General features: G+C 36.2%; 1 protein-coding gene across 1 annotated transcript; it reads right to left on the reverse strand.

Moving 5' to 3' along the window:
* Window positions 1-1,154: 1,154 nt before the first annotated feature.
* On the reverse strand, window positions 1,155-11,552 carry LOC110024979 (serine/arginine repetitive matrix protein 2). Its single transcript, XM_020725193.1, has 2 exons — window positions 10,918-11,552; window positions 1,155-3,864 (listed from the first exon to the last, which is right to left on the reverse strand). Exons 1-2 carry the CDS (start codon window positions 11,268-11,270, stop codon window positions 1,419-1,421), a joined length of 2,799 nt encoding a protein of 932 aa, XP_020580852.1. The 5' UTR covers window positions 11,271-11,552; the 3' UTR covers window positions 1,155-1,418.
* Between the last annotated feature and the right edge of the window lie 4,815 nt (window positions 11,553-16,367).

Consider the following 16,367-nt stretch of genomic DNA (forward strand, 5'->3'; position numbering starts at 1 on the left):
TCGTCCATTTTAATCCAAACTCAATTTTGAACTAGAGATTTGATCTATTTTTTATTTGTCATACTACTCATAAACCATCAATACACATACTTTTTTATGTTCTGTTATAAGACATATATTGAATATATTTTCAACCTAAAATTTTAAATTTATATTTATAGAGACAATCAATCATTAACATATTATATGACAAAAATTAATACTCATTTGGAACTCCTTTTTTTAATATTAATATTAACCATTATTATGAGATAAACACCATTTATAATTTTTTTTTAAAAAAAAAGATACTACTTTGAACCAGGATCGGATGAAACATTTCATGGGGACATGAAATCAATTCTCTTCGGCTCAACCAATTCGATATCTTCAGTGAATCACAAAGCACTATTTCAATTCAGAGTTGAATCTATAAAGATAGTCCTTCCTTCATAGAAGATGCAAAAGATGAAGTCTTTCATAGTGCAGAAGGAGAGGTTATTCAGTTTTTGATTTAAAGAAGCTGACGGAGTCTCAGCCGTTGGCTAGAGTTGAGGTTCCAAGGAGGGATGAATTGGAAGAGATATGGGTGAGGTTAGAGAAGAGTTGAGAGTTGAGGTGGAAGGAGGAGATTGAGGTTCTTTTAGGGCTTAGGGTTTGGGAGGAAGAAGAAGGAATTGGGAGTGTGGTGATTGAGTGTGATTGTCATGAGTGCAAGTTTGGATGGAAGGGAGGAGATGATGGCGATGATGTGTGTTTTTAGCTCATAAATGCTGTATTGATGTGGATGGTTCATAGTAATTAATTGCTTTGTTCTCATGATTAGCTGAAAAAGTACTAAAAAACAGCTTAGCTTGATAATAAATACAAATTAAGAAAAATGGAGCAATAATAACTATTTAAACCAAAATGAAATGATATAAACAATAAACATTATGCAGAGAGAAAGCTCAAGCAACTCAGTGCAAGCAGGTTAAATAGTACCAGCATCAAAAGGCGAATAAAAAACAGGGCAGAGTTTGCTCAAATCCATGGCATGTTGATTGAAAAGAAAGTGAAAAATTCCAGGGTGTCAAGTTAGAGATAATTCTGATTTGATCAGCAAGCAAAAAAAGGAAAAATGCGACATTGAAGGAAAACAGATTTCTTAATAATTTACAATACTACTGGTTCACCTGCAGCATCAATAATGAGCCATAGATATATCAATTTGTCTTGGATTAACAGAACTATTAATTCATATGCATCAAACTATCAGATGGTCATAAAACAGGATGAAGATAAAAGAAAAAACAGAATTCCGCTTCTCACACAAAGATAGCAAATGAATAACGCTTCTCACACACAATCATTCAGCATCACAAGCATAAAGTGCAGAACTCACGACACGCCGCATTGCTGCCCATCTCACAAGAAAAGAAAGAAGCCATTGTCGGGTATTAGCGCCGCCTGTGATGACCTTTATCGTCACCATACCCACGCTCGTCCCTATCTCTTCTCAAATATTTCTCAGACTCGTCATATTTTCTCCTCTTATAATCACCACCACTTTGACGACCTTCATGATGATGACTCCTGACACATTCTTTTGAGCCTTGTTTTTCCCTGTAGCCTCCTTGACGGCTTTCATAATTGGGATCATCTTCAAAACGGCTTTTGCTGCCATGAAAGTTTTCATTTGAGAGGTCCTTAGGAACCTGCTTATCCTCATACCTTGTCCGCTTCCTTTCATCATATTTGCCTCTGAGGGAGAAACCTTCTGAAACCTTCCTGTTCTCCGGCCCTTTTCTATTTTCGTCTTCTTCTTCCATGCGAGTTATACCCTCATGTATGTCTTTGTTAATTTCCGATTTTGAAAAATGCTTGTCTGAGTGCTTTTGCCTCTTACCATCTTCATAATCATGCTTAGTATGCATGTATTTACTGCTGTCACGTCTATCTTCAGCAATGAGTTCTCTTGAAGAAGATAGTTTGTCCCCAAATCTCTCCCCATCCGCGACATATTTTATTCTATCAAGTTTCTCTTCAGCAGAACCCATGCGAGCATCACCAGCCCTCTGACTAACATCATACCTTTTGCTATCTCTTTCTGTTCTCCTCACATCAGGATTTACTACTGATAAATCAGCAAACTTACCATCAGCAAAGTCTTGTTCCTTTCCTGGTCGAGCTTTTACTGCATCAAAGTCGCCCTTCGAGCTCAAGCCTTTTTTAGCAGTAGATGTGGATTCAACTTTCTTATCAAATTTATCATCTATTCTTCTTAGTTCCTTAGCCCGTGCTCCTCTTTGGTCATTCTTCTCTTCACTATAGCCGCTGCTTTCATCAGAAGAGGAACTGCTATAATCTGAGCTGTAGCTATCGCTTGCAGCTCTATTGGAATGCAACTTCTTTCGAGCGCTGTGGTGTCCTACACTCTTTTTGGTTTCTTTTTTCCTGCCAGCATAAGAGTCGCTGCTTTCGTCATCAGTTTCAAGCCTTCTCTTCTTTTTCTTGCTATCCTGACTTGATTTCTTGTGCTCTGGATGCCTCTTGTTGCTATCAGAGTCAGAGCTCTCTTCATCAGAATCATATCGCCTCTTCTTCTCCCCAATTGCATAGTTCTTAGGGTCAAACCTGCTGTTTCTATCATGTTTAGTGTCTTTAGTGAAATTTTTCTTTCTATCATCACCATCAGAATAATCATTCATGTGCTTGTGGGTCGGCCTCCTGTATTTATCCAGTTCTGCCCTTCTAATACTTCTATGGTCATCGGTTTCACTTCTTGATTCATCTGAATGGTCTCTTACATCTCTTTTTTCATGATGCTTCTTTTTAGTTGCTTTTTCATTTCCACCCTCAAAATCTGAGTATTTATTTGTCTGTCCAGTCGCGAACTCGTTATTTTTCAAGGAAACTTCCTTGCCGCCTCTTCTTTTTTTATCATCACCATCCGAATCACTGTGCTCCGGTTCAAGCCTTCGGTCTTTGTTCAAAAGCCTCTCTTTTCTTTCTCTAGCCAAAGGAACTTTATCTGAATCAGAATCTGTATCATATCTTCTCTTCTTTTTGTGCACTGGATGCTTCCCATAACTATCAGAGTCAGAGTCATGCCGCTTCTTCTTCTCTTCAACTTTAAGCTTCAATTTGGCAATCTTGCTATCTTTATCGTGCACCAGACGCTTACCATAAATATCAGAGTCAGACCTTTCTTCATCAGAGTCATGCCGCTTCTTCTTATTCTCTTCAACTTTAAGCTTCATTTCGGCAATCTTGCCATCTTTATCATGCCTAGTATCTCTATTCACAATTTTCTTCCTACCATCACCGTCAGAATAATCATTCTTGTAGTTATCATGGGGTTTTGTGTATTTCTCTATTTTCTTCCTTCTAGTACTGCTCTCATCATCAGTTTCAGATCCAGATTCATCTGAAGATTTCCTTATAATTCTCTTCTCATATTTCTTATTTTTGCTTGCATTTTCCTTTGCACTATCAATCTCAAAGCTGTTCTTAGCCAGTTTTGTACTAGAATTGTTAGGTTTCATCAAATTTTCCTTTTTTCCGTTTCCTTTTTCATCGCCACTGTCAAAATCAGCGTGCCCTTTTCTTCCTCTAGCCAAGGAATCTCCTTCTGAATCAGAATCTGCATCATTCCTTTTTTCCTTCTTGCTAGATTTGGGGTACCCTTGCTTTTCAGTTCCTATCTTCTCTTTGCCGTCATCTCCGTCTTTAAAATAGCTTTCTGGATCAGAAAGTCTAGAATCATTCTCAGAATCATGAGTACTATTGTTACCATGTTTCTTGTTCTCCTTCTTGTCCTCCCCAATTTTCAAGGCTGCTCTCATAGTTTCCATCTGTTTCTCTTTACGTGCAGCAACTTGATGCGTCTGTGTCTCTGAAAACCTGTAAAAGCAGACAAATAAACGATCAAATAATGAATGAACGGATATGAAGCATCTTTACTCTGACATTCTCAAGCGTCACAACTTTGGAAGAGCTTCCAAGTCAACCGATCTCATGCTTCATGTAATAAAAATGCTCTCCAATAACCCTTGACAGTCAGCTGGTGAAGCTACTAATCACATCCATCAATCTTATTTTGATCTTCTGGGATTGAATCTACCAAGTTCAATGTAGTTTATAAAGAAATGTTACTTCAATTCTATCCTACAAAAACAAGAGCAGCAGTTGGCATTGAAATAACGGCATGGTGCTCATGAAAACTAACAGAGAAGTGAGAAGATTTTGTCACGGATGTGAGAGGATATCAAAATTTCAACATGTATTTACAAGATCGAAAAGAGCAATTGCATAGGCCTCGGGAGCAGGAAAACAAGCATAACAATATAAGACTCAAAATTTAATCATCCATTGCATGGAAGCATAAATTATTTTAAGATTTCATAAATCTTATATCCAGATTGAGTAAGAGCTTGCTTAGAATCAATTTTGTTTGTTTTTCTTTGTTTTTAAAAACACATTTTAATATAATTTTATTTTTGTCTAAAAACAAAAGTGAGTCTCAAACGGCACCTAAATCTTAATGGACGTTTGGGATCACTTTCATTTTTTTCTCTTTTGTATTTTTTATTTTTCTTTTGTTTTGCTTATGTTTTGTTTTAAAATAAAATATGTTAGGCATATTTGATTAGGGATATTTGATTAAGATATGATTGCCTTTAAAAATACTCAGAACATCTAAAAATTGTTTTGCGTGTTTTCAAAAACAAGTAAATTTATTTTTATAAATAAAAAAATTAAAACATGTAAAAAACACATTAAACAAACATGTTATGCAAATTCGGAAGGAATTAATGCAAATCCGGAAGCAATTAATGCAAATCCAGATAGAATTAATGCAAATCAAGGAGAAATTAATGCAAATCAGGAAGGGTGATAACTTAATTCCATAATCCATGCAATCACAAAGGAGTTTTGGAAATTAATTACTTAGATTTCGTGCTTAATTATGTTATGTTTATTGCTTTATTAATTTGAATTCTTAATTATTGCTTTCCCAATTAGACGGAAAAATAATGTTTATTGCTCTCGTAATTTAATTTCTTGGTTATTGCTTTCCCAGTTGGGATGGGAAAATAGTAATGTAATTGACTATTTAATGGAGTATTCTTTCAATTATCGTTGGTGAGTCTTCCAACACTGTAGAGTGATTTTGCATTAGTCATCTCTTGAGATCAATGGGAAAATAACCTTGAGGGAACGACATCAATTTGGTATCAGAGCGGGTTCCTTCACTATGAAACCTTCATCTCATGCCTGTAACCCGTAGTGGTAGTTTATACACCATGGGTCCATGGCAAACAACTCGAATCCAAACAACCAAAACCCCATCAACAAAAACACAGACCAACCCAGCTACAGCATCAAATCAACCAACTTGCCACACTTTCAGAGTAAATCAATCATCGACTTGATGTTTGCATGAGCGTTATGTGCAACAGGAGTATGACCCTATTAGTCGACGAGGGCGTTGAACTGCTCATGGGGGGAAGAAGGGACGAAAGTGACGGAGATGCGGAGGAAGCAGGGGACGATGAAGGATATCAGGAGCTTGATAACCATGACTCGCGAATCCGACGTCATGGGCAAAACTTCCTCCAAGGATACATCGAACATGGTCCAAATTATCAACCTCTGAATGAACTCACCAAGAGAATGAAGATAGATGTGTCGGATTTTTACGGGAAGATAGAACCCAATGCGTTCAAGGACTGGTTAACAGCAATCGAGGATTATTTTGATTGGTTTGTTGTTTCGGAGGATCGAAGGGTTCGATACGTCCAGATGATATTGAAGGGGCATGCACGAGCATGGTGAGGAAGTGTTGAAGAACAGTTACAACGTACTCCACGTCCAACAATCTCCAATTGGGAAGAGATGAAGGAGAGGCTAAAGGAAAAGTATTTGCCCATTGATTATGAGCAAATGATGTTTGAGGAAATGTTACAGCTCAAGCAGGGGTGGTCGATGAGTGTAGATCAATTCACGAACCGTTTTGATGAGTTAATTGTGACGGACCCCAGTGTTAAAAGTGTAAAGGCTTTGGACACTATGTTGTTGTGTGTCTGACAAGAGATAAGAAATTAGCATTTATCTTCAAGAATGAATTATTGGCGGTGGAAGTGGGTGAAGACACAGAGGAGGAGCAAAGAAGAGCATTTGAGTGCGTTGGAGTTACCTAGCTACGTAATCAAGAGAGAATTGATGGAATCAAAAAAAGAACTTCAGGCCAATCCCGAGTGGCTGCGAACCAATATTTTTCATCACGACTGGAGCATACGGTCGGGTGTTGAACGTAATTATTGACAATGAGAGTACTATGAACGTGATTTCTGAAACTGTTGTAGAACGACTGGAATTAAAGAGAGAAAAGCACCCCTCCCTATCGAAATAGTTGGGTTAATGAAACTAATATCATCCAAGTGAAGCGACGTTGTGCGATTAAATTTTCGTTGGGGAAATCATATGTGGATGAAGCATGGTGCGATGTAATTCCTATGACTATTTGCCACTTGTTATTGGGACGACCTTGGCTCTATGATCGGAAAGTTATTTATGATGGGCATGCTAACACTTATTCCTTTGATTTTAATGGTAAAAAGTTTGTTCTGGATCCTTTACAGGTTACGGAATTTGAGGCAACGAAGGAAGCTTGCCCAGTTTTGACGATGCGCCAATTCACTCACGTTATGCATGAGGACAATCTGGCGCTTATGATAGTCACACGTGGCAGCGCAAGGTGACGATAATGTTGCACTGGAGCTCTCGGCTTAGCTGGAAGGATTCCAAGATATCATGCCAGATGAAATGTCGAATCAACTCCCTCCCCTGCGACGAGTCCAACATGTTATTGACTTGATCTCTGGCTCAACTTTGCTTAATGTCCTGCACTACCGATGAATCCCACAAAAAACGAAGAGTTTAGCTGACAAATTCAGCACTTACTAGACAAAGAGTTTATTCGAGAGAGCCTTAGCCCCTGTGTTGTTCCAGTTTTGTTGGCGCTGAAGAAGGACAGTAGTTAGAGGATGTGTGTAGATAGCCGTGCAATCAATAAAATAACCGTGAAATACCAGTTTCCCATCTCACGCCTCGATGATATGTTGGATTCACTAAGTTAGATCTCCGGAGTGGCTATCACCAAATTCGTATACTATCGGGGGATGAATGGAAAACGGCCTTGAAGTCAAAGGATGGGTTGTTTGAATGGTTAGTTATGCCTTTCAAATTAACAAATGCACCCAACACTTTCATGTGTGTCATGACGCAAATTCTCAAACCCTTTTTGGGTAAATTCTTTGTAGTGTACCTTGATGATATATTAATTTTCAGTCGAAGTGTGCAGGATCATTTGAGTCACATTGAACAGGAAATGAATGTCTTGAGAGCTGAACAAATCTTTATTAATAAGGAGAAGTGTTTGTTTATGAAGGCAAGTGTCAAGTTCCTTGATTTTATCATCTCAAACCAGGGAGTTAAGGTCAATCCCGCAAAGGTGCACGTTGTTCAGGCATGGTCAATACCCCAGAATTTTTCTGAAGTCAGAAGCTTACACGGGTTGGCCACTTTCTAACGACAAATTATTGGCAATTTCAGCACTATAATGACTCCAATCACTGAGTGTTTGAAAGAAAAAAAATTGTTTGGGGTGTCGCGACAACAAAGGCAATCACCGAGATTAAGAAAAAAATGGGACAAGCACTAGAACTCAATTTGCCAGATTTCTCTAAAATTTGTAGGTATGGTGTGATGCTTCGCATGTGGGAATTGGAGGTGTTTTGAGTCAAGAAGGTCATCCAATTATCTTTTTCAGTGAAAAACTCAATGAAACTCGCAAACGTTACTCAGTATATCATATGGAATTTTATGTGTTAATTCAAACACTAAAGCATTGGCAACCTTATTTAATCCATAAGAAATTTATTTTTTATACCGACCATGGCTCTTGAAACACTTAACTTCTCAAAGCAAAATGAATGCAAGACCAACAATTTGAATTTCTTATTAAGCATTAGTCAGGGGCCGAGAATAAGGTGGCTGACGCCTTGAGCAGGAGGCCTCATTTGTTATATTTATCTACCATTAAAATTTGCAGAATTTGACCGTCTCAAAACAGAGTATGCTGATGTCGAAGATTTCGGCAAGGTATGGAATGATCTCAAGCATAAACGACCATCTGGTAATGATTACATGCTGCATGCGAAATTCTTATTCTTCAAGTCACGCCTTTGCATTCTGCGTGGGGTCATTTTGGGAGTTTCTAATTTCCAAACTCCATGGTGGGGGTTTAGCGGAGCATTTCGGGTAAGATAAAACCTATGCTATTGTGGTGAATCGTTTCTATCGGCCTCGACTGAGGAGGGATGTGAATACTATGGTTGGTCCGTGCCGAATTCGCCAACTCAATAAAGGGACCAAGCAATAGTTTAGACTTTATACACCACTTCCCATTCCGGACAAACCGTGGCAGCACATAAGTATGGACTTTGTTCTTGGGTTGCCAAAGACTGTTCGACAACAAGACTCAATTATGGTGGTGGTAGATCACTTCTCCAAGATATCTCATTTTAATCAATGTCATAAAAAAATTTATGCATCCAAAGTTTCAGCAATATTCATGAAGGAGATTGTCCGTTTGCATGGCGTCCCAACCTCCATTGTGTCTGATAGAGATGACATTGTAAGTTATTTTTGGAAGACTGTGGGCAAAAATGGGAACAAAGTTGAAGTTCTCAAGTGCATTTCATCCCCAAACTGATGGGCAAACCGAAGTGACCAACAGGAGTTTGGGGAACTTACTATATTTTCTTGTTGCAGATCACGTTACCAGCTAGGATATGGTACTTCCTCATGCAAAGTTTGCCTTTAATAACTTTGTTAATAGATCAACAAGTTGTGCCCCATTTGAAGTGGTTTACGGGTTTCGATCGCACACTCCATTGGACATCAACCCATTGCCATTGCCACCCAGGCCAAGCGAGGTTGCATTGGAATTTTTTAATTATATGTGAAATGTTCACGAAGAATGCAAACAACGCCTTACGTTCCACAAAACTTATTATGCAGCTTCAGCAAACTCAAACGTAAGGATCGACAATTTAACGAAGGTGATATGGTTCTTGTTTGCTTAAGGCCGGAGCGTTCTCCTACGGGGAGTTTTACCAAGCTTCATGAGAGCTGAGCAGACCCCTTTAAAGTTACCAAGAAAATGGGAACTAAAGCCTATGTTGTTGAGTTAACCTCTGACTTTGGCATCAGCCCTGTGTTTAACATCGAAGACCTTACTTCATTCAAGGTCGATGTCCATGACTTTTCTGCACTATCAGCTCCAGCTCCAAACGTAACACTAATTATGTGAATACCAGAAAACACAGTACCACGAGATGAGATTGCTACCATTTGTAACCATCAATTTGTTTTGATGCGTCGAAGAGGATATTACAAGTTCTTAGTCCAGTGGAAGAATCGTCCAAATTCAGACTCTGTTTGGTTGCAAGCTTCAGAGCTCCAACGTTTAAACCCACGTCTTTTTGTTGCTTACCTTCAACAAAACTTGTCGAAGTCAAGTTCTTCAGGAGAGTCGACAATTGATGCAAATCCGGGAGAAACTAATGCAAATACGGAAGGAAATTAATGCAAATACGGAAGGAAATTAATGCAAATTGGGAAGCGTGATAACTTAATTCCATAATCCATGCAATCACAAAAGAATTTTGGAAATTAATTACTTACATTTCATGCTTAATTATGTTATGTTTATTGCTTTCTTAATTTGAATTCCTAATTATTGCTTCGCCAATTGGATGGGAAAATAATGTTTATTACTTTCGCAATTTAATTTCCTAATTATTGTTCTCCCAGTTGGGATGGGAAGATAATAGTGCAATTGACTATTTAATGGAGTAATGAAAAAAATGAGGTAGTTTTTCTTTGGTTGTCAATTCAACTTTCTTTCAATTATCGTTGGTGAGTCTTCCGACACTATCGAGTGATTCTGCATTAGTCATCTCTTGAGATCAATGAGATATTGACCTTGAGGGAACGACTTCAACATGTTTTTAAAAACAAAAGAAAAATAAAAAATAGAAGTGACCCCAAACAAGCCATAAGAGAATGTTTGGTTACAAGATTTAGTCAAATGTTGGCCCTAAACTTTCCAAACATTTTTATCTTTTTAGTCATTATATCTTGTATTCCTTAAAATCATATTTTCCCTCAGTCATGTGCTAAATCCACGGTTTTAAAAATTTTGGGATAACCAAGTTTTAGTAAATCATGAAGTGATTTATCTACAAACTTCTCCTTTAGTTCACTCACAACTTCTACAGCATAGTACTCCATCACTTTAACCCATCCCCAATTCACCCTAATTAGCTTTAATAATATCCAAAATTATTTCAAAACTATACTAATCAACAATAATGATTAATCGCTTGGTTTAATTAAAAGTCTATGCAACCTTCAAAGCAAATGAGTTGAATCCTAAAAATAACAACCAAGAAAATCTTAGAATTTAGCCAAACTTATTAGCTGCCATGCCAAACTGCTAGTAAAATTGAACAGCCAAGAGCCAAAATCTACACCGCATTCATATTTATAGATATACTAAATTCTACTTAGCTAAACCATGTTTATAGTAAAAAGTTCTTTGATTTTTAATATCCTTAATCCGACTTAAATCCAGATAACTGTTTGGATGCAACTAAAAAGATTTCATGAACCTTTAACTCCTAGACCTTTAAATTCCTTAAATCTGCCGGATTTGCCAAATCCTGGAATGAAGAAAAGCTGAGAACATTGTTTGACTCCGCCTTCTTATCCACCACAAAAACAATAGAATCCAACAACCAAACCGCTAAAAACAATCAACGCATCGGGAATTTCAAGAATCTAATAACAGAAACCCTAAAAGCATAAATGAAATATCATCAAAACCTCTTGCTTAATGGAGGGCGGCCGGAATCATTAGAACCAGATGAATTCAATTCCATCTCCAGCACCTTCTTCGCCTCCTCGATCTTCTCGGCGATCTCAGCATCGGTATAGCCCTGATCGGCTAGGGTGTCCTGAAGTACGAGAATACGAAGCTGGATCTGACGCTTCCGATCGTGCTCAAGAATATCTTTATTAGGCTTACGTACACCTCCGGATCCCTCTGGATTTGCGGGTCCGGCGGCGGCGCTTGTGTCAACCCTAGCGGACTTGGGTTTAACAAAAAACTTGTTGCTCTGGATGTAACCATTGGTGCCGGAGCCTCTCGGTGTCTGTAGCCCTATTCCGTTGTACATGATTGAAGAAACGGAAGAGATCCAATTGGGGAAATTGCAGCGCGAAAGCAGGAAGAAAGCCCTGCGCGAACAGGCTTACCTTCCTCAAAGGTTTCTGGGAGGAGCAGAGCGGAAATATGAGAAAGATTGGAGTTTCGATGGTCTATGTAAGCGGCAATCCCGTCGTTGACTTACCAGGTAGCTCTAATGGCGACTGTATCGTGAAGTTCGTTCACAAAGGTGGTTTTGAGCGAAATCGCGTGGGGGGAGGGAGATAAGTTTGTGCGAAACGGGGTGGGCTAGGGCTTCGGAAGCGGTGAATAAATTGTTGAAAATTTTATATTTAATATATTATTAAATTAATTATAAATAAAAAAATCTAAATGAATTTTTTTAGTAAAGAAATGATGAATAAAAATAATTTTAAAATTTTAAATTAATTAATAAAATTTTAAATAATTCTTAATTTATATTATTCGTTAATAATTAATTAATATGAAATTATTATTTAGCAAATAATTATTAAAAGCTTACTAATCATTATTTTATATAATAATTATTAATTAATACAAATGTTTTTCTTATGTATTTGGAGATATTTATTTGTGTTTTTTTTACAAAGCATTTATTTTTTTTATATTTATTCTCATTTATTTTTTTAAATGCTTCTAAAATTGTCATAATTTATTGAAATTCAATCATTAACATGCAAGTAATTTTTAGAATTTAGCAACTTTAAAATTTGATCAATTCGAATTTATAAAAATTATTAAATTTTATTGAAATTAAATTGTACTTTCAACCAAAACTTTCCTCTCGAATGTGGAGGAATTATTGCGTGCGGTGTCCGATCCTGACCGTACATCAGGATTATTTCCATTTTAAAAAAAAAAAGAAAAAAAATTTCGGTGGGACCCACCGAAATACATCGGGACCGTAGATCAGGTGATCTATGATCCGGATCGGTCACCGGACGCAAGCCCGTATGAAATAATTTTTCTCGAATGTGAGACTGGTACAGAGATAATACAACGTTGAAAGTTTGATGCGGGATCAGCCGTCCGTTTAGGAAAGTGGGGTCACGATGGATTCAACGGCTTAGGAGTTAGGATGTCCGCTCCTTTATCTATTAGCAAAAGCACTTGAAGATGAATTACATTTATGTTTTAATTTTCAAGTATTTATATTTAATGTTTATATTATAGGAAGATTTACAAAACACCACTCAATTACTGTGTTTACATATCTAACTTAAACTTTAATTTTTATATTTTTTTCATTTATTTATGTGTAAAATTATGTATTTTATTTTAAAATTTTAAAATAATGAAATTATTTATGTGATACTAATAATTTGATAGGTAGAAATATTATAAATAAAATTTAGGTGATTAACAAAGCGGCATCCACGTGAACAAAATAATATATAACTTTTTTTAGTAGGAAGTCATAGAATTTGTGATCCACGTCAATTGTAATTGGTCACGTAGGTTGTAATTGTGAGCTGTGAAAATTGTGTGTCACGTAGGTCATATTTGGTCATATTTGGTCACAGTAGTCGTAATTGTGAGCTACAATAATGTCTGTATGACGCAGAGGAGGGAGTTGAGAGTTGTGATGCGAGCCATGTAGGTCTTGGTCACTAGACCATAGTGACGAGTCATGGTAGTGTCAATTGATCGCAAGATCGTAGTATGAAGTTACAATTACGGTGATATATGTAGGTTGTGGGGCATGGTGGGGAGTTGTAAGTGAAGAACTTAAGGAGTTCAAAGAAAGTCACAATATTCTAATTACAAAAGTTGTATGTAGTTATTGTGCAGTGTTATACTGTACTTGGGGTGCACCATTGCACTTCTTCAAGATGCATTATTGCACCAACTTTGGGGCGTGTCGTTACATTAACTTTAAAGTATATCAATGCATTGTTGCACCATATTTGGGTTGTAATGTTACACTGTCATTGGGTGCATCGTAATACCACCCTCGAGGCGATGCACAACTCCATCAAGTGCTTCATAAGTCTGCAACGTGCGTTGGGATTATGAGGCACACGTTATGATTATGCAAGGTGTTCAATTACGACGAGCAGTGGTGCCAATGGTGGTCAACAACCCGAGGAGTAGTGGTCGTTAATGGTCGGCAATTGTAGGAGCAAGCGACATTCACTAGATCTTTAGTGTATGACACTGTTCATTAATGCCTCTTCCAAGCTTTGGTCTTTCTCAAGTTCAAGATCTCACCCCTTGTATTCATGAAATGGATAGGGCTCTACCTATAGAGTCTATGAGATGCCTCCAAGCAAAAAATTTAATAGTTTGGACTACGATATTAAACAGTATGAAGAGTTTCTCTTGATAGGACAACTGTTTATAGATATTTGTCTGTCTTAAGGATGTGATGAATTGAGTGATGTTGGGTTCGTTGGATTCACCCTGTCGTGAAATTCAAGTACTAGACTATAAGCTTGTTAGATCTTACAAAAATGGTTTAACAACTCAATATAGGCTTGATTTAACTTTGATTGGACTAATTTTTATGGCATTGTGTTTGTTTCATCCAACATGTCAAATTGACTGTGAATTTGCTGAAATTAGATGTATTAATGATTTTTAGTTAAATTTCTATCACAAACCAACTCGATTTATCCTGTAATATTGAGGTGGGTAATCTCGTGTCAAGGTCATGACCAATAAATTTTTACCCAAGATCTATTTAGAAGGAATCTACTATTTTTTTTTCAAGTTTCACATACAGAGCCACTAATATCATCAAGTTTTGTAAAATGAATATACCCAAGATTCATTCAGATCATATATATTTACAACAAAATGAATAAATACAAGAATCATGGTTTCATCTCTCTATCATAAAAAAAATGAAATATCATCATGATTGTCAAATAAAGATTTACTATACTGACATATCTAAAACGAGGCTCTCACAAGTAATGCAAAAGTCTCTAGTCTGCCTAAGTCTTACCCTTCCCTAAAATAGCACATGTGTGTAAAGCAGGGGTGAGCAACCACAACTTAGTAAGCCACTCAAAATCTACAGTAGCTTTCAATATAAGAAAAAAATAAACATGTATTCGCTATAAATTAATCGTACATACAAAAATATAACCTATAATATCCATCATAGTGGCAATACAAAAAATTATAACTGTTGTTGGCATATATCACATGACATACAACCGCCCAATCACAACCATGTGCAACTTCTCAATTTTTATCATTGTATATACTTATGATACAAAAGCATTTAAATTATAACAATTTTGATATATAAAATTTCGCAACGTGATATTGACAGTGGTATATCCAAACAAAGACAAAGTAATAATATAATTACGGAGGCAAAAAATCAACACATATCGAAAAATAAAGTTTGCAAAACCACTTATATAAATGTCCAGAATATTACTTGAAGTATTTCTATCAGGTTTGATGCACGTGTCTAAATATATAAAATATTGTACAACACAAAATACCAATCAAAAAATAAATATTTCTATGTCAATATGTCCAACACAATCTAATCTACAACATATAAAAAGTTATGCAATGAAATACATGTGAATCTCTGTATATCTGAGTTTGTACAATATTTTGACAAATAAGAATCCAAGACTTCATAAAAAATCAACAAAATTGAAATCTGAAGTAGGTTAACAATAGCCTACCTAGTGCTCTACAATTTCCTCAACTGGTTTGATGGACAATGTTGGATCTACGTCCTCCAAATCTAACTTTCTCTCACAAAAATCCTCCCATTCCACACCCCCTGAATTTTCGTTGTTCTGGGAACTGAAAATAGCATGAAAAGAATTCCTTATGTGGAACTAGATATTTATGAAGCTTTTTTTTAAGAAAAAAAGGATATAAAAGTAATTTAAGAATATGTTATATTATTAAATATAAACTATATAAAAATCTATTCACATCTTGAATATACAACTCATAAAATTATATAAAAATAGTCAATAACTAGAAAAATATGTACAGAACACGATCTTGAAAACAATTTATAAATTAGACACCAGAAGGTTCCAAAAAACCCCATTGTTTAAGGATATACCAAATTCTTAAGGAAGACAAATCCTACGAGAAACATTTCTTTCTCTTATTTATGTATGATGCCTATAAAAATAAGTTAAAATATGTTTAATATATAATCAGGTTTGCTCTACAATCTAATAAAGTATTTTATTAAATAAGGCATGAAACAAAATTACTAAAATAGACAACTAAATTAAATATCAAAAACTTCAATAACAAAAAATAAACATGGAAGTCTTACTGTATCACAAAATCAAATCTCAACAAATATACTGGTATACTGCAGTGACAGTCGTTACATTCTCTCCTCCAAAAAAATATCATCCTCAACATTCAAAATACTTAACTATTAAACAAATATATAAAATTGTCTCTTATAAGCCTCTTTTTCACAAGTTGCTTCCCTTTTTTTATCGATGCTTCCACCGAACTTTAATCATAGGAATCTATTTGCTCCATAATTGTCTCATATCAGAGGCTAAAATACGCTCAGGTTCCTCTCTATGGGTCAAGTTATGCTATATCTCAATCTCATCTTCATGAACTCTGTGTTCAACCTCAAATTTCATTTTCTTAAAACTAATGCATGGAACACATCATGCACGTCTGACGTATGATCATGTAGTAATAATTGATAAGCACAATTACCAACCTTACCAATCACCTCAAAAGAGCCAAGAAATCTCGAACTCATCTTTCCTACTCTACCAACCTACTTATCAATTTCATGGGACTGACATTCAAAAACACAAAATCTCTCACCTAAAATTCAACATTTCAATGCTTTGAGTCATAATATTTCCTCTGCCTATCTTGTGTTGTTATCAATCCATCTCGTATTAGTATGAACTTTTCAATGGCATCATCTACCAACTCAGAACCCATCAATCTTCTTTCACCCACCTCTGTCTAAGATAAAGATATCCTGCACTTTCTACCATATAATGCCTTGCACTTTCTACCATATAATGCCTTCTAATTGACTTTAATCTATTATTATAAACAAATTCAGTCAAAGGAATATGATTCTCCCAGCTCCATCCAAAATCAACCGATT

The sequence above is a fragment of the Phalaenopsis equestris genome, unplaced genomic scaffold, assembly GCF_001263595.1.
Source record: "Phalaenopsis equestris unplaced genomic scaffold, ASM126359v1 Scaffold000287, whole genome shotgun sequence".
Taxonomy (NCBI): Eukaryota; Viridiplantae; Streptophyta; class Magnoliopsida; order Asparagales; family Orchidaceae; genus Phalaenopsis; species Phalaenopsis equestris.